The sequence below is a fragment of the Drosophila novamexicana genome, unplaced genomic scaffold (assembly GCF_003285875.2).
Source record: "Drosophila novamexicana strain 15010-1031.04,08,12 unplaced genomic scaffold, DnovRS2.1 tig00000796-arrow-arrow-pilon, whole genome shotgun sequence".
Classification (NCBI taxonomy): domain Eukaryota; kingdom Metazoa; phylum Arthropoda; class Insecta; order Diptera; family Drosophilidae; genus Drosophila; species Drosophila novamexicana.
Genome location: NW_020824824.1, coordinates 152539 through 174643, shown reverse-complemented (window position 1 = coordinate 174643; position 22105 = coordinate 152539). Strand labels below are relative to the sequence as shown.

Here is a 22105-nt window from a genome sequence, read left to right as displayed (position 1 = left end):
TTTACTCTCTCTTTACTTCTTCAGAATCTATTCCTTCTCAATATTCTTAACTGGATCTTAGAGTTTTGAGCAACAGAACCCTGCCTGCTACTTTTAACTCTTTTCATCAATGACTGAATATTTCGTGAGGGTTTTCACGAATAATAATCTAACAAATTTTCAATTACTTAATCAATTTAACTATTGAACGTCGATATCTCTATTTTATTGGTGACAGATACAAGAAAACGAACTTCTTTTCTTTACACGTTTATTGCTTCTGATTTTCTGCAGAGCTCAAGAACAATACCTGCTTACAAAAAGAGTGGCTTGCTGCTGCAAAGATGAGCAACGACAAGATCAACGCTTAACAGTGCTCTTAAATTAATTAAGACTGTTAAGAGAGTCTGTTATTTAAGTGCATGCGTGAACTATAGCTATTGGTAGCACTGCCACCTTGTATATTAGCCGCTTGATGATTGCGGTCGGTGTGCGAATCTCCACCACGCGCACTTTACCGTCTTCGCCGACCGTGGTTGCCATCACGCGCCCGGTTATCCATTTTTGAGGTGGTGTATAGTCCTCGTGTACCAGAACAAGGCATCTTACTTCTAAATTGGGTACGTCCTTGGCCCATTGTTTGCGCTGCTGCAGGGTGGTTAGGTAACCGCTGGACCAAGACCGCCAGAACTGCTGCTTGAGCGCCAACAGCATTCGCGACCGTTTTAAATACGCGAAGCTGGCCTTGCTGTTGGCTTCGTCTAGCACGGATTCATGCGGCAGCGAAAGAAGAGGCTGGCCGATTAGCAGGTGGCCTGGTGTTCGGATCTTCCGTCGTTGGGGTCGTTGCCTGGGGAAGCAGTAGAGCGTGAGTTGAGTAGCGCTTCGACTCCTATTAAGTGCGTGCTCAACTCGTCGTATGTAAGTCTGGCGTTGCCGACTCCTCGAACCAGACGATGCTTGGCGGCTTTCACGGCGGCCTCGCACTGCCCTCCGAAATGGGTCGCCCTCGGTGGAATGAACACCCATTCGAGGCCCCGCTCCGCTGCGTACTTCAGGACGTTCGCTGCTCCCAGGAAGTTGGTGGAGTTGTCGCTGCAGACCTTCTGAGGGAGACCTCGTCTGCCAATGAACCTTTTAAATATGGATAGAAAACAGTGAAAAGATCAGCAACAACGCAAAACAAACAAAGAATGCTACATAAGTTTTGATTGTGGCTGTCCGTCGAATCTTAAGGCTCACATAAAATGGGCAACAGAAATCTACGCCACAAATTAAGAATGGATGAGCTTCACGCAGCCGATCAGCTGGTAAATTGTCCATAATTTGGAATTGCAGTTTTGGCTTGTATCGGTAACAGTGCACGCATCCCTTAACAATTTTGTTGCATGTTTCTCGAGCATTAATAAGCCATATTTGCCGTCGTAAATTTGTGACCATAACTTTAACGCCGGCATGGTAATTCTTTATGTGGATGTTTCAAAGAAACAATTCGACGAAATGAGATTTTCGAGACAGCATCATATGGAATAGGTGCCTTTAGCAATCTTCCAACAACTCGAATGATTTTAAAATTGGTTTCTCTTTCTACAATTTCATGCTTGAATGGGTTCAAACTTTGGAGATAAGGTGCTAATGTTTTTATTTTTTCTTGTTGAACCAATTCGTGACCAAGCTCAGATATTTACACCATTTGTACCAATTTTAGAAAGGCGAGTCGCAGCTCCTGTGGTGAGAAAACTGATTCGCGATTATGTTTTTTCGCTTGGAGAAAACGGTTGCCGTATGCCATGATACGCACCAATTTAGTGAACGAGGAGCATCGTTCGATCAGCGTCAATATTATTAGATCATTCGATTTCTGTAATGGTACGGAATGCACTGTCACTGTTTTCTTCTTCTCAGATGATTGCATTTCCAGTGTTATTTCTAATTGATGGAGTTATGGCCATTCCCTTAGGACTTGTTCTAAAAATTCAAGACCATTAAACCAGCGCGGACAAATCAATCGTCCACATCTGTGCCCTCGAAACAAGATTAGCTGGATTAGCAAATTTCGTAGCCAACAGAGTAGCAGTAATACAAGAGCTTTCTGTTGGTGTTCACTGGCGGCTTGTGCCATCAGAAGCGAATCCAGCTGATCTTGTTTCTATGGCATGTTGCCATTTAAGCCAGTAAATGGTGACTTGAGAGTCTGGCCAAAAATGAACGCTCTCCACCTCATATTCCTCAAAGAAACAAGCGATTTGAGACCACAATGTTGCCAACAGATGAGCAGCGCATAATTCCAGTCGTGGATTCGATTTTGTTTAAAGGGGGCCACACGAGACTTTGCTGTAAATAACTTCGCAACTATTTTCCGCAGGAATGGAAATTTTATGTAATTTTAATAGGGGTTGTTGATATTTTTTGCAGGTTGTGTGTAGATTTATTTGAATAGCTTCATCCCAATCCAGCTTAATCCTTCAACTTGTCTGCGACTAATCTGGAGCTCTTGTAAACTATTTGCTCCTGTTAGCATATCATCCACATAAAAATCTTTTTTGATGACGTGAGAAGCAATTGGGTGAGATTCTGCGTAAAGTTCTGCTAGTTCAAATAGGCAACATATGGCCAAAAAGGAAGTGGAGGCAGTGCCATAAGTCACATTGTTGAGTGGAAACATTTGTAACCTTTCTGATTTATATTGCCTCCATACAATTAACTGAAACTTTCGATCATCCTTAGCGATGTCTACCTGTCGATACATTTTTAAAATGTCGGCTGTCAAAGCATACTTATGCAACCGAAATCGTGCAAGGATTAAATATAGCTCCCTCTGAATAGTTGGACCTAAAATCAAAGTCTCCTTTGGAGAGATTAACGTTGACGTTTGCTTGACGCAACGAAAACTATGCGTAATTTGGTGGTTATACTATCAGGACGCATTGATGGGGAATGTAATAATGCAGTCCTGGAGGAGTTGACGTGAGCGGTGACATATGTCCAACGATAAAATGTTATATATATTTCGCAGTACGTCATCCTTTTCGAGTCTGCGCTCTTAAGCCAAAAACCGACGTTTCGCAGTCTTAAAGGAAAATCCCAATACTTTTGGCCTCGTTTTAAATGACAATTTGACCTCAAACCTGCCAGATTCCAATTTACGCTCATTCTCTTTATAATGAATCTGGTCGCAATCTAGAGCAATTCTTGTTGTTTTCCCTTCGTGGTTTAAGCCGGGCTCCTCGTAAACTTCTGAAGATTAATCTTTCTTCTTATATTAATTGCAAAACTAATTACGTGTAAAGTCGACTCCTCTGGGTTGAATAGACAACTAAACTTCTCAGAGCCTACTAACACTTAATTATAGACCTTTTTCCCTTCAATTTTGATCAACTTACTATGCTCTGCATGAACCGTTCCAGGTTCTCTGTGTAATTATAAAAGGCATTATAGAATATTCTGCTTCAAGTCTCCTTTATCTCGTACAAAGTCATCCAATTTGAACTATTTGGCAATTTTCTGTTAGGAGTAGGAGGTTCTAGTCCAGTCTAGTCTAGCTCCCGACTAGTGAATACCCTGAGTCCTCTTATTCCAACACCATATGCAGTTCGCAAAACGCGCTCGTTTGAAGTAATAAAGATTAATTTAAGAAAAAAAGTTCGAACTCGCAACTGACCGCACCACTTGCCACTGCCTCTACTCAACAGTCCCACCAATAATTGAGTCCTATTGAGAAAAAAACGAATTAAAATAGATATGCGTTTAAAAGATTTTTCGGTTTTCGGTTTTTCGATTTGCTTCAAAATTATTTTCAAAGATCTACATAGTAACTTAAGCAATACGTGTTTCAGCGATTTGGGAACCCGCAACAGTGGTATATTGGCGGAAAACGATTGTATGAAAGTTATTTGTTTACCGTCTTCCTTTCTAAATCAACTTCAAAGCTTTTTTAGACAATATATTTTATCCGTGCCAGGTTGTGCCTCCTTGTACACATATAACCCTTTCATGTACCCGATGAACCCAACAAGGAAATATTTTTCCGTAAATATTACCTGCACCTTAACTCAAAAATATTATTTTTACTTCAAACGCAATTGCAAACACAGTAGGCATCTTTTGTATTTGGCTTGTCTATTGATACAATCAGCTGTTTATTTGTAGAAAAACAACAGATAACAGCAAGACACAATTTTGAATATGTACGAACTTTACAAATGTAGTTATTTTTCTTACATATATTTATTATTTATTTATTTATTTCATTTATTTATTTCAACATATATTTAATTACATTAGTTTTTATTAAACACTATAAAGAATCCAACTTGTTAAATTAAATAACAATTTCTTATTGAACAACAAATTTTAAGTTATATGAAGACTTGTTCTAATCCTATCTCAATATATATAACTGTTTGTCCTGACTGATCGGCCGCAAACTCAATCGGCCACAAACTCAATTTTAAAGTTATTTGTTTAAATTCAGTTGAGAGGAATTTTGCACTTTCTGAAAAACCGATCCCTCCTTGGAAAAAGTGGGGGTTAAAGATTTGGTGGGTGACGTTTCGCGCTGAAGCTCATTTCGAAGGATCTATATGAAAAATCATTTGAGACGTGTTTCACATTTTTCGCAGAATAAAAGTAGTAAAAAGAGATTTCTAAGATTTTGTTGGTGCAGTTTTAAGTTTTGTGCGATTTGTTTCAAACTTTTTTCAGAGCTCTAAAATAGAACTTAATAAATAGGTGTTTTAGTGATTTTAGAAATTCCACCCACGACAGAGTTTAATAAGCGGAAAACGTTTGTATAACATTTTTTTGCTATCCATCCGATCGGTCTCAAACTCATTTTCAAAGGTCTTTGTTCAAATTCATTCGAGGGGTGTTTTACAATTTTGTAAATATGTATTCCTCTTTGGTGGAAATAGGAATCAAAGATTTGATGAGTGATGTTTCGCGCTCAAGTTCATTTCTAAGGATCTGTATAAAAAATCATTTGAGACAAAAAATTCAGAAAGCAAAAAAAAAACAGAATGTTTGGTAAACTTTTATCCATTCTAATATTAATTAAAAATTTTTGAATATAATTCATTTTATTTTTAGTTTAAAAAGTATTGCGAAACCATATTTATTTAAGATGGATTTTTTGATGAAATTCTTCGAACGAATCAAATTGGAGATGCTAAAGCATTTGTCGAAGAAATGTATACCCCAAGAAAAATAGTTCACTTGCGTCTACAGGGAGATCTCTGATCCATATTCGTGCTTCCCCTATAAAATAATCACTTTAAAATAACCAATAAAATATAGTGAAATATGTGATAATGTTGCCTCTCATGCCTTTGCTACAATCCAATTTAGATCCGCTAATGTAATTCAATATAATATTCTCTATAATGACGTTAGCGATGCCAACGCTAACTAAAAACCGATTTTGGATTGAATGGGGTATTATGGGGCATCTTAAAGGACATTGACCCCACCGAGGATAAATATTGGTGTCTTGGTAAATTACTGAAACACCATATGGCTGCGTTTAAGATCGTTTTCCGGAAGCTCCCTCCGTGCCGTGGCTGCAGCAACTTCTATGTTTCTGACTAAACTGGTCAAACTTCGAACTTTACTTGGGTTTTTTGAGGACCAATCAAATTAATATTACCTTAGTCTAAAAGATGAAAGCTTTGCCGAACTGAAGAGAAAACTTTTAAGCTCCTTTCAAAAACAAAAACTTTTTTTGATACTTCAAAGTAAAACGATAAAACTTTAAATTTAAACGATAAGACTTTACATTCCTATTTTTCTTTTCTATCCATAGGGAGGAATATGGACGCTATTAAAGTATTATGTTAATAAAGTGTTTAAGTTTATTTTATCGAATAATAAAATAAAATTGTAATAATTTTTACTTAGTATTGCCTTATTCACAGCATAAGATTAAAGCAATTTCCTTCCGAGTCCATGATTTTGTATAATAATTTACTTATTTTTCTGATGTCAGTGGAGCTCAATCCACATATTATTGAGGATTATTGGAGATCAACTTCCTATTGGACTGACTAGCTTGTTTCTCATTTGCAAATGTTGGCTATCTATTAGAGAGATAACGAGTCATTCACTTTTTGAGCCCAAACCAAAATCTTCATAGCCTTTATTATATTATGTATTATGTATTTGTGAAAATGTAACAGGCAGATGCATCTCCGACCTCATAAAGAATAAATATTCTTGATCAGCATCAATAGTCGAGTCGATATAGCCATGTCCGTCTTCCTGCCTGTCCGTATGTATCAACGCAAGGATATCATAACCTATAAGAGCTACAGAAATTTTAGCTGCAGGTCCTCCTTGTGCCTGTGCAGATCGAGTTTGTTTCCGATAATCGATAACTCACTCCAAGCAATCGATAAAAATCAATATCGACATCCTGTTTTTTGAGCAAATTTTGCTTATATTATGAGCTAGAGTCACCAAACTTGATATGTTGCTTCTAGAATATTATATATATATATCAAGTATCCTTCATTTTATATCTATCATTTATAGATAATAATTCTTGGCTTTTATATCTTTTTTAAAAGAGGAAGTTAATATTTCTTAAAGTTTCTTAAATTTAGGCATTAGGTGGAAAAACTAACTGCTGCTGCCACTGACAATACTGTTAAAAGGGCGAACTGTTGAAATGCGTCGTTTCCAGCTAGTTCATTTTGCTTTAAAGAAGTCTGTACGAGCGGTGGCGATATCCACGGCGGATTGCGCAAAAGATCACACACTTACAAATTTGACGCCCATGAAAGAATGTTAAAAAGCATTGGCTTGCAGAGAAAGCTGCAAAGCAAATTCAGTGCCAATGGTTAAACAAAACCATAGGCTCGGATATGCAATAAATTAAAAAGAATATTTTTAGTTTAATCCGACCACTGGACATGTGTTCAAAAGGAGAGATGTGCTGTTCGATAAGCCATGCGGCAGTAAACGAGACGATACCTAAACCGTTACATTTGATTTTTCGGCATGTCCAAAGAGTACTCAGGGTCAATCGAGCACAAGGATCGACATTATTGACTCAGACCACGAAGCCAACGTCGGTTTTAATAATGGCAGTGGGTCAGACAACGACAGCAGAACCGACAGTTTTGTCAGTGCAGAGGAGGAACCACATTTGGAAGCAAGTAGACTCAAATTAATTCGCACTGGAAAGCGAGGACAACCCAAGAAGCAGTAAAATATTCCTGGGGCTCAGGAAGGTCATGACATCCCAATTCCTACATCCTACGATGTTCTGGAGCTGCACTGAGGCGTGAAACAATGAACAGAGACTACTACGCTCTGATGTTGAATAAAACATGGCAAATTGAGGAATTCCGAAAACATCCAGGAGCGGATGGTCAAGTAGGGATGTGCACAGAATAATGGTGTGATCTTCACGGAAACATGTTCACCTGTATGCAGACTGGAGAGCGTACGCTTAATTCTAGCTCTGACTGCCGAGCTAAAGCTGCAGTTGCATCAAATGGACGTGTGTTCGGCATACCTAAATAGTGACCTGGCATACACCATTAACGATTGAGCTTCACTTAAAATGATCAGCCAAACAAGGTCTTATTGCTGAATATGTATCGGTACTCTGGTACATACCGGTACGTTTCAGTACAAAATTCGTTTGAATACAAAGTTCGTTTTTATTAACTAGTAATTTTTGAATAATACAGTTTGCATAGAATGTGGATAAAAATAAAACATGAAAAAGAAATAAAAAAGTCAAAGTCCCAAAAAGAATACATAGCCACGTTCAATTACCGCTCGCTTGCGCAGCTCTGTCGACAGCCTTGCCGACAGCGTCGGCATAGCGACTTTAAATGTGCACCAATCAATAAATTCAGAGTTAACTGATCGTATCCGTTCTTAGCTAACTAAATAATCTTATCCTGTAAGTCAATTTGTCCCAAACAAAATTGTACAGACATTTATGTTGCCACTTAACTATTTTTTGATAACTTGTATTCGTTTGATATCTGCGTCCCTCTTCATTATCCAACGAGGTCTGATATGCTCACCTGGATTAATAAATGTGAAGTTGAAGAACTATAAAAAATTTAAGAAATGGGGAAATTACTCTGATTTCTTCCGTTATTCAGTTGACCGATCAAATTGTTCTACGAACGATTTTGCAAATGAGAGTGTGAATACTGATCCACGCACTGCCTATCTCTTCGCAAACTTTTTCAAACTAACTACTACTAGGTACTACTCCTCTAGGTATACAAAAAATGAACCTTATCCTTATGTTGAAATTCGGAATGGTAGATGGTAGGTTGCCAGTCGCTAATGATATAGAGGGTCTATTTGATTGTAGGGTAACAAAGATGTTAGTTTACCCTACAGACCACAAACCATACCTTGGTGCCACAGAGGAATTCACGACCATCCCTTATTCGGACCTCTTGGTTTGATGGTTTTAAAGGCATGAAGACTCTTTACTCTCTCTTTACTTCTTCAGAATCTATTCCTTCTCAATATTCTTAACTGGATCTTAGAGTTTTGAGCAACAGAACCCTGCCTGCTACTCTTAACTCTTTTCATCAATGACTGAATATTTCGTGAGGGTTTTCACGAATAATAATCTAACAAATTTTCAATTACTTAATCAATTTAACTATTGAACGTCGATATCTCTATTTTATTGGTGACAGATACAAGAAAACGAACTTCTTTTCTTTACACGTTTATTGCTTCTGATTTTCTGCAGAGCTCAAGAACAATTCCTGCTTACAAAAAGAGTGGCTTGCTGCTGCAAAGATGAGCAACGACAAGATCAACGCTTAACAGTGCTCTTAAATTAATTAAGACTGTTAAGAGAGTCTGTTATTTAAGTGCATGCGTGAACTATAGCTATTGGTAGCACTGCCACCTTGTATATTAGCCGCTTGATGATTGCGGTCGGTGTGCGAATCTCCACCACGCGCACTTTACCGTCTTCGCCGACCGTGGTTGCCATCACGCGCCCGGTTATCCATTTTTGAGGTGGTGTATAGTCCTCGTGTACCAGAACAAGGCATCTTACTTCTAAATTGGGTACGTCCTTGGCCCATTGTTTGCGCTGCTGCAGGGTGGTTAGGTAACCGCTGGACCAAGACCGCCAGAACTGCTGCTTGAGCGCCAACAGCATTCGCGACCGTTTTAAATACGCGAAGCTGGCCTTGCTGTTGGCTTCGTCTAGCACGGATTCATGCGGCAGCGAAAGAAGAGGCTGGCCGATTAGCAGGTGGCCTGGTGTTCGGATCTTCCGTCGTTGGGGTCGTTGCCTGGGGAAGCAGTAGAGCGTGAGTTGAGTAGCGCTTCGACTCCTATTAAGTGCGTGCTCAACTCGTCGTATGTAAGTCTGGCGTTGCCGACTCCTCGAACCAGACGATGCTTGGCGGCTTTCACGGCGGCCTCGCACTGCCCTCCGAAATGGGTCGCCCTCGGTGGAATGAACACCCATTCGAGGCCCCGCTCCGCTGCGTACTTCAGGACGTTCGCTGCGCTCAGGAAGTTGGTGGAGTTGTCGCTGCAGACCTTCTGAGGGAGACCTCGTCTGCCAATGAACCTTTTAAATATGGATAGAAAACAGTGAAAAGATCAGCAACAACGCAAAACAAACAAAGAATGCTACATAAGTTTTGATTGTGGCTGTCCGTCGAATCTTAAGGCTCACATAAAATGGGCAACAGAAATCTACGCCACAAATTAAGAATGGATGAGCTTCACGCAGCCGATCAGCTGGTAAATTGTCCATAATTTGGAATTGCAGTTTTGGCTTGTATCGGTAACAGTGCACGCATCCCTTAACAATTTTGTTGCATGTTTCTCGAGCATTAATAAGCCATATTTGCCGTCGTAAATTTGTGACCATAACTTTAACGCCGGCATGGTAATTCTTTATGTGGATGTTTCAAAGAAACAATTCGACGAAATGAGATTTTCGAGACAGCATCATATGGAATAGGTGCCTTTAGCAATCTTCCAACAACTCGAATGATTTTAAAATTGGTTTCTTTTTCTACAATTTCATGCTTGAATGGGTTCAAACTTTGGAGATAAGGTGCTAATGTTTTTATTTTTTCTTGTTGAACCAATTCGTGACCAAGCTCAGATATTTACACCATTTGTACCAATTTTAGAAAGGCGAGTCGCAGCTCCTGTGGTGAGAAAACTGATTCGCGATTATGTTTTTTCGCTTGGAGAAAACGGTTGCCGTATGCCATGATACGCACCAATTTAGTGAACGAGGAGCATCGTTCGATCAGCGTCAATATTATTAGATCATTCGATTTCTGTAATGGTACGGAATGCACTGTCACTGTTTTCTTCTTCTCAGATGATTGCATTTCCAGTGTTATTTCTAATTGATGGAGTTATGGCCATTCCCTTAGGACTTGTTCTAAAAATTCAAGACCATTAAACCAGCGCGGACAAATCAATCGTCCACATCTGTGCCCTCGAAACAAGATTAGCTGGATTAGCAAATTTCGTAGCCAACAGAGTAGCAGTAATACAAGAGCTTTCTGTTGGTGTTCACTGGCGGCTTGTGCCATCAGAAGCGAATCCAGCTGATCTTGTTTCTATGGCATGTTGCCATTTAAGCCAGTAAATGGTGACTTGAGAGTCTGACCAAAAATGAACGCTCTCCACCTCATATTCCTCAAAGAAACAAGCGATTTGAGACCACAATGTTGCCAACAGATGAGCAGCGCATAATTCCAGTCGTGGATTCGATTTTGTTTAAAGGGGGCCACACGAGACTTTGCTGTAAATAACTTCGCAACTATTTTCCGCAGGAATGGAAATTTTATGTAATTTTAATAGGGGTTGTTGATATTTTTTGCAGGTTGTGTGTAGATTTATTTGAATAGCTTCATCCCAATCCAGCTTAATCCTTCAACTTGTCTGCGACTAATCTGGAGCTCTTGTAAACTATTTGCTCCTGTTAGCATATCATCCACATAAAAATCTTTTTTGATGACGTGAGAAGCAATTGGGTGAGATTCTGCGTAAAGTTCTGCTAGTTCAAATAGGCAACATATGGCCAAAAAGGAAGTGGAGGCAGTGCCATAAGTCACAGTGTTGAGTGGAAACATTTGTAACCTTTCTGATTTATATTGCCTCCATACAATTAACTGAAACTTTCGATCATCCTTAGCGATGTCTACCTGTCGATACATTTTTAAAATGTCGGCTGTCAAAGCATACTTATGCAACCGAAATCGTGCAAGGATTAAATATAGCTCCCTCTGAATAGTTGGACCTAAAATCAAAGTCTCCTTTGGAGAGATTAACGTTGACGTTTGCTTGACGCAACGAAAACTATGCGTAATTTGGTGGTTATACTATCAGGACGCATTGATGGGGAATGTAATAATGCAGTCCTGGAGGAGTTGACGTGAGCGGTGACATATGTCCAACGATAAAATGTTATATATATTTCGCAGTACGTCATCCTTTTCGAGTCTGCGCTCTTAAGCCAAAAACCGACGTTTCGCAGTCTTAAAGGAAAATCCCAATACTTTTGGCCTCGTTTTAAATGACAATTTGACCTCAAACCTGCCAGATTCCAATCTACGCTCATTCTCTTTATAATGAATCTGGTCGCAATCTAGAGCAATTCTTGTTGTTTTCCCTTCGTGGTTTAAGCCGGGCTCCTCGTAAACTTCTGAAGATTAATCTTTCTTCTTATATTAATTGCAAAACTAATTACGTGTAAAGTCGACTCCTCTGGGTTGAATAGACAACTAAACTTCTCAGAGCCTACTAACACTTAATTATAGACCTTTTTCCCTTCAATTTTGATCAACTTACTATGCTCTGCATGAACCGTTCCAGGTTCTCTGTGTAATTATAAAAGGCATTATAGAATATTCTGCTTCAAGTCTCCTTTATCTCGTACAAAGTCATCCAATTTGAACTATTTGGCAATTTTCTGTTAGGAGTAGGAGGTTCTAGTCCAGTCTAGTCTAGCTCCCGACTAGTGAATACCCTGAGTCCTCTTATTCCAACACCATATGCAGTTCGCAAAACGCGCTCGTTTGAAGTAATAAAGATTAATTTAAGAAAAAAAGTTCGAACTCGCAACTGACCGCACCACTTGCCACTGCCTCTACTCAACAGTCCCACCAATAATTGAGTCCTATTGAGAAAAAAACGAATTAAAATAGATATGCGTTTAAAAGATTTTTCGGTTTTCGGTTTTTCGATTTGCTTCAAAATTATTTTCAAAGATCTACATAGTAACTTAAGCAATACGTGTTTCAGCGATTTGGGAACCCGCAACAGTGGTAAATTGGCGGAAAACGATTGTATGAAAGTTATTTGTTTACCGTCTTCCTTTCTAAATCAACTTCAAAGCTTTTTTAGACAATATATTTTATCCGTGCCAGGTTGTGCCTCCTTGTACACATATAACCCTTTCATGTACCCGATGAACCCAACAAGGAAATATTTTTCCGTAAATATTACCTGCACCTTAACTCAAAAATATTATTTTTACTTCAAACGCAATTGCAAACACAGTAGGCATCTTTTGTATTTGGCTTGTCAATTGATACAATCAGCTGTTTATTTGTAGAAAAACAACAGATAACAGCAAGACACAATTTTGAATATGTACGAACTTTACAAATGTAGTTATTTTTCTTACATATATTTATTATTTATTTATTTATTTCATTTATTTATTTCAACATATATTTAATTACATTAGTTTTTATTAAACACTATAAAGAATCCAACTTGTTAAATTAAATAACAATTTCTTATTGAACAACAAATTTTAAGTTATATGAAGACTTGTTCTAATCCTATCTCAATATATATAACTGTTTGTCCTGACTGATCGGCCGCAAACTCAATCGGCCACAAACTCAATTTTAAAGTTATTTGTTTAAATTCAGTTGAGAGGAATTTTGCACTTTCTGAAAAACCGATCCCTCCTTGGAAAAAGTGGGGGTTAAAGATTTGGTGGGTGACGTTTCGCGCTGAAGCTCATTTCGAAGGATCTATATGAAAAATCATTTGAGACGTGTTTCACATTTTTCGCAGAATAAAAGTAGTAAAAAGAGATTTCTAAGATTTTGTTGGTGCAGTTTTAAGTTTTGTGCGATTTGTTTCAAACTTTTTTCAGAGCTCTAAAATAGAACTTAATAAATAGGTGTTTTAGTGATTTTAGAAATTCCACCCAATACAGAGTTTAATAAGCGGAAAACGTTTGTATAACATTTTTTTGCTATCCATCCGATCGGTCTCAAACTCATTTTCAAAGGTCTTTGTTCAAATTCATTCGAGGGGTGTTTTACAATTTTGTAAATATGTATTCCTCTTTGGTGGAAATAGGAATCAAAGATTTGATGAGTGATGTTTCGCGCTCAAGTTCATTTCTAAGGATCTGTATAAAAAATCATTTGAGACAAAAAATTCAGAAAGCAAAAAAAAAACAGAATGTTTGGTAAACTTTTATCCATTCTAATATTAATTAAAAATTTTTGAATATAATTCATTTTATTTTTAGTTTAAAAAGTATTGCGAAACCATATTTATTTAAGATGGATTTTTTGATGAAATTCTTCGAACGAATCAAATTGGAGATGCTAAAGCATTTGTCGAAGAAATGTATACCCCAAGAAAAATAGTTCACTTGCGTCTACAGGGAGATCTCTGATCCATATTCGTGCTTCCCCTATAAAATAATCACTTTAAAATAACCAATAAAATATAGTGAAATATGTGATAATGTTGCCTCTCATGCCTTTGCTACAATCCAATTTAGATCCGCTAATGTAATTCAATATAATATTCTCTATAATGACGTTAGCGATGCCAACGCTAACTAAAAACCGATTTTGGATTGAATGGGGTATTATGGGGCATCTTAAAGGACATTGACCCCACCGAGGATAAATATTGGTGTCTTGGTAAATTACTGAAACACCATATGGCTGCGTTTAAGATCGTTTTCCGGAAGCTCCCTCCGTGCCGTGGCTGCAGCAACTTCTATGTTTCTGACTAAACTGGTCAAACTTCGAACTTTACTTGGGTTTTTTGAGGACCAATCAAATTAATATTACCTTAGTCTAAAAGATGAAAGCTTTGCCGAACTGAAGAGAAAACTTTTAAGCTCCTTTCAAAAACAAAAACTTTTTTTGATACTTCAAAGTAAAACGATAAAACTTTAAATTTAAACGATAAGACTTTACATTCCTATTTTTCTTTTCTATCCATAGGGAGGAATATGGACGCTATTAAAGTATTATGTTAATAAAGTGTTTAAGTTTATTTTATCGAATAATAAAATAAAATTGTAATAATTTTTACTTAGTATTGCCTTATTCACAGCATAAGATTAAAGCAATTTCCTTCCGAGTCCATGATTTTGTATAATAATTTACTTATTTTTCTGATGTCAGTGGAGCTCAATCCACATATTATTGAGGATTATTGGAGATCAACTTCCTATTGGACTGACTAGCTTGTTTCTCATTTGCAAATGTTGGCTATCTATTAGAGAGATAACGAGTCATTCACTTTTTGAGCCCAAACCAAAATCTTCATAGCCTTTATTATATTATGTATTATGTATTTGTGAAAATGTAACAGGCAGATGCATCTCCGACCTCATAAAGAATAAATATTCTTGATCAGCATCAATAGTCGAGTCGATATAGCCATGTCCGTCTTCCTGCCTGTCCGTATGTATCAACGCAAGGATATCATAACCTATAAGAGCTACAGAAATTTTAGCTGCAGGTCCTCCTTGTGCCTGTGCAGATCGAGTTTGTTTCCGATAATCGATAACTCACTCCAAGCAATCGATAAAAATCAATATCGACATCCTGTTTTTTGAGCAAATTTTGCTTATATTATGAGCTAGAGTCACCAAACTTGATATGTTGCTTCTAGAATATTATATATATATATCAAGTATCCTTCATTTTATATCTATCATTTATAGATAATAATTCTTGGCTTTTATATCTTTTTTAAAAGAGGAAGTTAATATTTCTTAAAGTTTCTTAAATTTAGGCATTAGGTGGAAAAACTAACTGCTGCTGCCACTGACAATACTGTTAAAAGGGCGAACTGTTGAAATGCGTCGTTTCCAGCTAGTTCATTTTGCTTTAAAGAAGTCTGTACGAGCGGTGGCGATATCCACGGCGGATTGCGCAAAAGATCACACACTTACAAATTTGACGCCCATGAAAGAATGTTAAAAAGCATTGGCTTGCAGAGAAAGCTGCAAAGCAAATTCAGTGCCAATGGTTAAACAAAACCATAGGCTCGGATATGCAATAAATTAAAAAGAATATTTTTAGTTTAATCCGACCACTGGACATGTGTTCAAAAGGAGAGATGTGCTGTTCGATAAGCCATGCGGCAGTAAACGAGACGATACCTAAACCGTTACATTTGATTTTTCGGCATGTCCAAAGAGTACTCAGGGTCAATCGAGCACAAGGATCGACATTATTGACTCAGACCACGAAGCCAACGTCGGTTTTAATAATGGCAGTGGGTCAGACAACGACAGCAGAACCGACAGTTTTGTCAGTGCAGAGGAGGAACCACATTTGGAAGCAAGTAGACTCAAATTAATTCGCACTGGAAAGCGAGGACAACCCAAGAAGCAGTAAAATATTCCTGGGGCTCAGGAAGGTCATGACATCCCAATTCCTACATCCTACGATGTTCTGGAGCTGCACTGAGGCGTGAAACAATGAACAGAGACTACTACGCTCTGATGTTGAATAAAACATGGCAAATTGAGGAATTCCGAAAACATCCAGGAGCGGATGGTCAAGTAGGGATGTGCACAGAATAATGGTGTGATCTTCACGGAAACATGTTCACCTGTATGCAGACTGGAGAGCGTACGCTTAATTCTAGCTCTGACTGCCGAGCTAAAGCTGCAGTTGCATCAAATGGACGTGTGTTCGGCATACCTAAATAGTGACCTGGCATACACCATTAACGATTGAGCTTCACTTAAAATGATCAGCCAAACAAGGTCTTATTGCTGAATATGTATCGGTACTCTGGTACATACCGGTACGTTTCAGTACAAAATTCGTTTGAATACAAAGTTCGTTTTTATTAACTAGTAATTTTTGAATAATACAGTTTGCATAGAATGTGGATAAAAATAAAACATGAAAAAGAAATAAAAAAGTCAAAGTCCCAAAAAGAATACATAGCCACGTTCAATTACCGCTCGCTTGCGCAGCTCTGTCGACAGCCTTGCCGACAGCGTCGGCATAGCGACTTTAAATGTGCACCAATCAATAAATTCAGAGTTAACTGATCGTATCCGTTCTTAGCTAACTAAATAATCTTATCCTGTAAGTCAATTTGTCCCAAACAAAATTGTACAGACATTTATGTTGCCACTTAACTATTTTTTGATAACTTGTATTCGTTTGATATCTGCGTCCCTCTTCATTATCCAACGAGGTCTGATATGCTCACCTGGATTAATAAATGTGAAGTTGAAGAACTATAAAAAATTTAAGAAATGGGGAAATTACTCTGATTTCTTCCGTTATTCAGTTGACCGATCAAATTGTTCTACGAACGATTTTGCAAATGAGAGTGTGAATACTGATCCACGCACTGCCTATCTCTTCGCAAACTTTTTCAAACTAACTACTACTAGGTACTACTCCTCTAGGTATACAAAAAATGAACCTTATCCTTATGTTGAAATTCGGAATGGTAGATGGTAGGTTGCCAGTCGCTAATGATATAGAGGGTCTATTTGATTGTAGGGTAACAAAGATGTTAGTTTACCCTACAGACCACAAACCATACCTTGGTGCCACAGAGGAATTCACGACCATCCCTTATTCGGACCTCTTGGTTTGATGGTTTTAAAGGCATGAAGACTCTTTACTCTCTCTTTACTTCTTCAGAATCTATTCCTTCTCAATATTCTTAACTGGATCTTAGAGTTTTGAGCAACAGAACCCTGCCTGCTACTCTTAACTCTTTTCATCAATGACTGAATATTTCGTGAGGGTTTTCACGAATAATAATCTAACAAATTTTCAATTACTTAATCAATTTAACTATTGAACGTCGATATCTCTATTTTATTGGTGACAGATACAAGAAAACGAACTTCTTTTCTTTACACGTTTATTGCTTCTGATTTTCTGCAGAGCTCAAGAACAATTCCTGCTTACAAAAAGAGTGGCTTGCTGCTGCAAAGATGAGCAACGACAAGATCAACGCTTAACAGTGCTCTTAAATTAATTAAGACTGTTAAGAGAGTCTGTTATTTAAGTGCATGCGTGAACTATAGCTATTGGTAGCACTGCCACCTTGTATATTAGCCGCTTGATGATTGCGGTCGGTGTGCGAATCTCCACCACGCGCACTTTACCGTCTTCGCCGACCGTGGTTGCCATCACGCGCCCGGTTATCCATTTTTGAGGTGGTGTATAGTCCTCGTGTACCAGAACAAGGCATCTTACTTCTAAATTGGGTACGTCCTTGGCCCATTGTTTGCGCTGCTGCAGGGTGGTTAGGTAACCGCTGGACCAAGACCGCCAGAACTGCTGCTTGAGCGCCAACAGCATTCGCGACCGTTTTAAATACGCGAAGCTGGCCTTGCTGTTGGCTTCGTCTAGCACGGATTCATGCGGCAGCGAAAGAAGAGGCTGGCCGATTAGCAGGTGGCCTGGTGTTCGGATCTTCCGTCGTTGGGGTCGTTGCCTGGGGAAGCAGTAGAGCGTGAGTTGAGTAGCGCTTCGACTCCTATTAAGTGCGTGCTCAACTCGTCGTATGTAAGTCTGGCGTTGCCGACTCCTCGAACCAGACGATGCTTGGCGGCTTTCACGGCGGCCTCGCACTGCCCTCCGAAATGGGTCGCCCTCGGTGGAATGAACACCCATTCGAGGCCCCGCTCCGCTGCGTACTTCAGGACGTTCGCTGCGCTCAGGAAGTTGGTGGAGTTGTCGCTGCAGACCTTCTGAGGGAGACCTCGTCTGCCAATGAACCTTTTAAATATGGATAGAAAACAGTGAAAAGATCAGCAACAACGCAAAACAAACAAAGAATGCTACATAAGTTTTGATTGTGGCTGTCCGTCGAATCTTAAGGCTCACATAAAATGGGCAACAGAAATCTACGCCACAAATTAAGAATGGATGAGCTTCACGCAGCCGATCAGCTGGTAAATTGTCCATAATTTGGAATTGCAGTTTTGGCTTGTATCGGTAACAGTGCACGCATCCCTTAACAATTTTGTTGCATGTTTCTCGAGCATTAATAAGCCATATTTGCCGTCGTAAATTTGTGACCATAACTTTAACGCCGGCATGGTAATTCTTTATGTGGATGTTTCAAAGAAACAATTCGACGAAATGAGATTTTCGAGACAGCATCATATGGAATAGGTGCCTTTAGCAATCTTCCAACAACTCGAATGATTTTAAAATTGGTTTCTTTTTCTACAATTTCATGCTTGAATGGGTTCAAACTTTGGAGATAAGGTGCTAATGTTTTTATTTTTTCTTGTTGAACCAATTCGTGACCAAGCTCAGATATTTACACCATTTGTACCAATTTTAGAAAGGCGAGTCGCAGCTCCTGTGGTGAGAAAACTGATTCGCGATTATGTTTTTTCGCTTGGAGAAAACGGTTGCCGTATGCCATGATACGCACCAATTTAGTGAACGAGGAGCATCGTTCGATCAGCGTCAATATTATTAGATCATTCGATTTCTGTAATGGTACGGAATGCACTGTCACTGTTTTCTTCTTCTCAGATGATTGCATTTCCAGTGTTATTTCTAATTGATGGAGTTATGGCCATTCCCTTAGGACTTGTTCTAAAAATTCAAGACCATTAAACCAGCGCGGACAAATCAATCGTCCACATCTGTGCCCTCGAAACAAGATTAGCTGGATTAGCAAATTTCGTAGCCAACAGAGTAGCAGTAATACAAGAGCTTTCTGTTGGTGTTCACTGGCGGCTTGTGCCATCAGAAGCGAATCCAGCTGATCTTGTTTCTATGGCATGTTGCCATTTAAGCCAGTAAATGGTGACTTGAGAGTCTGACCAAAAATGAACGCTCTCCACCTCATATTCCTCAAAGAAACAAGCGATTTGAGACCACAATGTTGCCAACAGATGAGCAGCGCATAATTCCAGTCGTGGATTCGATTTTGTTTAAAGGGGGCCACACGAGACTTTGCTGTAAATAACTTCGCAACTATTTTCCGCAGGAATGGAAATTTTATGTAATTTTAATAGGGGTTGTTGATATTTTTTGCAGGTTGTGTGTAGATTTATTTGAATAGCTTCATCCCAATCCAGCTTAATCCTTCAACTTGTCTGCGACTAATCTGGAGCTCTTGTAAACTATTTGCTCCTGTTAGCATATCATCCACATAAAAATCTTTTTTGATGACGTGAGAAGCAATTGGGTGAGATTCTGCGTAAAGTTCTGCTAGTTCAAATAGGCAACATATGGCCAAAAAGGAAGTGGAGGCAGTGCCATAAGTCACAGTGTTGAGTGGAAACATTTGTAACCTTTCTGATTTATATTGCCTCCATACAATTAACTGAAACTTTCGATCATCCTTAGCGATGTCTACCTGTCGATACATTTTTAAAATGTCGGCTGTCAAAGCATACTTATGCAACCGAAATCGTGCAAGGATTAAATATAGCTCCCTCTGAATAGTTGGACCTAAAATCAAAGTCTCCTTTGGAGAGATTAACGTTGACGTTTGCTTGACGCAACGAAAACTATGCGTAATTTGGTGGTTATACTATCAGGACGCATTGATGGGGAATGTAATAATGCAGTCCTGGAGGAGTTGACGTGAGCGGTGACATATGTCCAACGATAAAATGTTATATATATTTCGCAGTACGTCATCCTTTTCGAGTCTGCGCTCTTAAGCCAAAAACCGACGTTTCGCAGTCTTAAAGGAAAATCCCAATACTTTTGGCCTCGTTTTAAATGACAATTTGACCTCAAACCTGCCAGATTCCAATCTACGCTCATTCTCTTTATAATGAATCTGGTCGCAATCTAGAGCAATTCTTGTTGTTTTCCCTTCGTGGTTTAAGCCGGGCTCCTCGTAAACTTCTGAAGATTAATCTTTCTTCTTATATTAATTGCAAAACTAATTACGTGTAAAGTCGACTCCTCTGGGTTGAATAGACAACTAAACTTCTCAGAGCCTACTAACACTTAATTATAGACCTTTTTCCCTTCAATTTTGATCAACTTACTATGCTCTGCATGAACCGTTCCAGGTTCTCTGTGTAATTATAAAAGGCATTATAGAATATTCTGCTTCAAGTCTCCTTTATCTCGTACAAAGTCATCCAATTTGAACTATTTGGCAATTTTCTGTTAGGAGTAGGAGGTTCTAGTCCAGTCTAGTCTAGCTCCCGACTAGTGAATACCCTGAGTCCTCTTATTCCAACACCATATGCAGTTCGCAAAACGCGCTCGTTTGAAGTAATAAAGATTAATTTAAGAAAAAAAGTTCGAACTCGCAACTGACCGCACCACTTGCCACTGCCTCTACTCAACAGTCCCACCAATAATTGAGTCCTATTGAGAAAAAAACGAATTAAAATAGATATGCGTTTAAAAGATTTTTCGGTTTTCGGTTTTTCGATTTGCTTCAAAATTATTTTCAAAGATCTACATAGTAACTTAAGCAATACGTGTTTCAGCGATTTGGGAACCCGCAACAGTGGTAAATTGGCGGAAAACGATTGTATGAAAGTTATTTGTTTACCGTCTTCCTTTCTAAATCAACTTCAAAGCTTTTTTAGACAATATATTTTATCCGTGCCAGGTTGTGCCTCCTTGTACACATATAACCCTTTCATGTACCCGATGAACCCAACAAGGAAATATTTTTCCGTAAATATTACCTGCACCTTAACTCAAAAATATTATTTTTACTTCAAACGCAATTGCAAACACAGTAGGCATCTTTTGTATTTGGCTTGTCAATTGATACAATCAGCTGTTTATTTGTAGAAAAACAACAGATAACAGCAAGACACAATTTTGAATATGTACGAACTTTACAAATGTAGTTATTTTTCTTACATATATTTATTATTTATTTATTTATTTCATTTATTTATTTCAACATATATTTAATTACATTAGTTTTTATTAAACACTATAAAGAATCCAACTTGTTAAATTAAATAACAATTTCTTATTGAACAACAAATTTTAAGTTATATGAAGACTTGTTCTAATCCTATCTCAATATATATAACTGTTTGTCCTGACTGATCGGCCGCAAACTCAATCGGCCACAAACTCAATTTTAAAGTTATTTGTTTAAATTCAGTTGAGAGGAATTTTGCACTTTCTGAAAAACCGATCCCTCCTTGGAAAAAGTGGGGGTTAAAGATTTGGTGGGTGACGTTTCGCGCTGAAGCTCATTTCGAAGGATCTATATGAAAAATCATTTGAGACGTGTTTCACATTTTTCGCAGAATAAAAGTAGTAAAAAGAGATTTCTAAGATTTTGTTGGTGCAGTTTTAAGTTTTGTGCGATTTGTTTCAAACTTTTTTCAGAGCTCTAAAATAGAACTTAATAAATAGGTGTTTTAGTGATTTTAGAAATTCCACCCAATACAGAGTTTAATAAGCGGAAAACGTTTGTATAACATTTTTTTGCTATCCATCCGATCGGTCTCAAACTCATTTTCAAAGGTCTTTGTTCAAATTCATTCGAGGGGTGTTTTACAATTTTGTAAATATGTATTCCTCTTTGGTGGAAATAGGAATCAAAGATTTGATGAGTGATGTTTCGCGCTCAAGTTCATTTCTAAGGATCTGTATAAAAAATCATTTGAGACAAAAAATTCAGAAAGCAAAAAAAAAACAGAATGTTTGGTAAACTTTTATCCATTCTAATATTAATTAAAAATTTTTGAATATAATTCATTTTATTTTTAGTTTAAAAAGTATTGCGAAACCATATTTATTTAAGATGGATTTTTTGATGAAATTCTTCGAACGAATCAAATTGGAGATGCTAAAGCATTTGTCGAAGAAATGTATACCCCAAGAAAAATAGTTCACTTGCGTCTACAGGGAGATCTCTGATCCATATTCGTGCT

At 38.1% G+C, this 22105-nt stretch overlaps 3 protein-coding genes across 3 annotated transcripts; all 3 read right to left on the bottom strand.

Annotated features, from left to right (window-relative positions):
- Nucleotides 1-260: 260 nt before the first annotated feature.
- LOC115763936 lies at nt 261-3374 on the bottom strand. The gene is made up of 4 exons (XM_030706731.1): nt 3363-3374; nt 3262-3311; nt 892-1113; nt 261-829 (listed from the first exon to the last, which is right to left on the bottom strand). The coding sequence occupies exons 1-4, from the start codon at nt 3372-3374 to the stop codon at nt 394-396; spliced, it is 720 nt and encodes a 239-aa protein (XP_030562591.1). The 3' UTR covers nt 261-393.
- Nucleotides 3375-8697: 5323 nt separating this feature from the next.
- On the bottom strand, nt 8698-11811 carry LOC115763935. Its single transcript, XM_030706730.1, has 4 exons — nt 11800-11811; nt 11699-11748; nt 9329-9550; nt 8698-9266 (listed from the first exon to the last, which is right to left on the bottom strand). Exons 1-4 carry the CDS (start codon nt 11809-11811, stop codon nt 8831-8833), a joined length of 720 nt encoding a protein of 239 aa, XP_030562590.1. The 3' UTR covers nt 8698-8830.
- Nucleotides 11812-17134: 5323 nt separating this feature from the next.
- LOC115763934 lies at nt 17135-20248 on the bottom strand. The gene is made up of 4 exons (XM_030706729.1): nt 20237-20248; nt 20136-20185; nt 17766-17987; nt 17135-17703 (listed from the first exon to the last, which is right to left on the bottom strand). The coding sequence occupies exons 1-4, from the start codon at nt 20246-20248 to the stop codon at nt 17268-17270; spliced, it is 720 nt and encodes a 239-aa protein (XP_030562589.1). The 3' UTR covers nt 17135-17267.
- Between the last annotated feature and the right edge of the window lie 1857 nt (nt 20249-22105).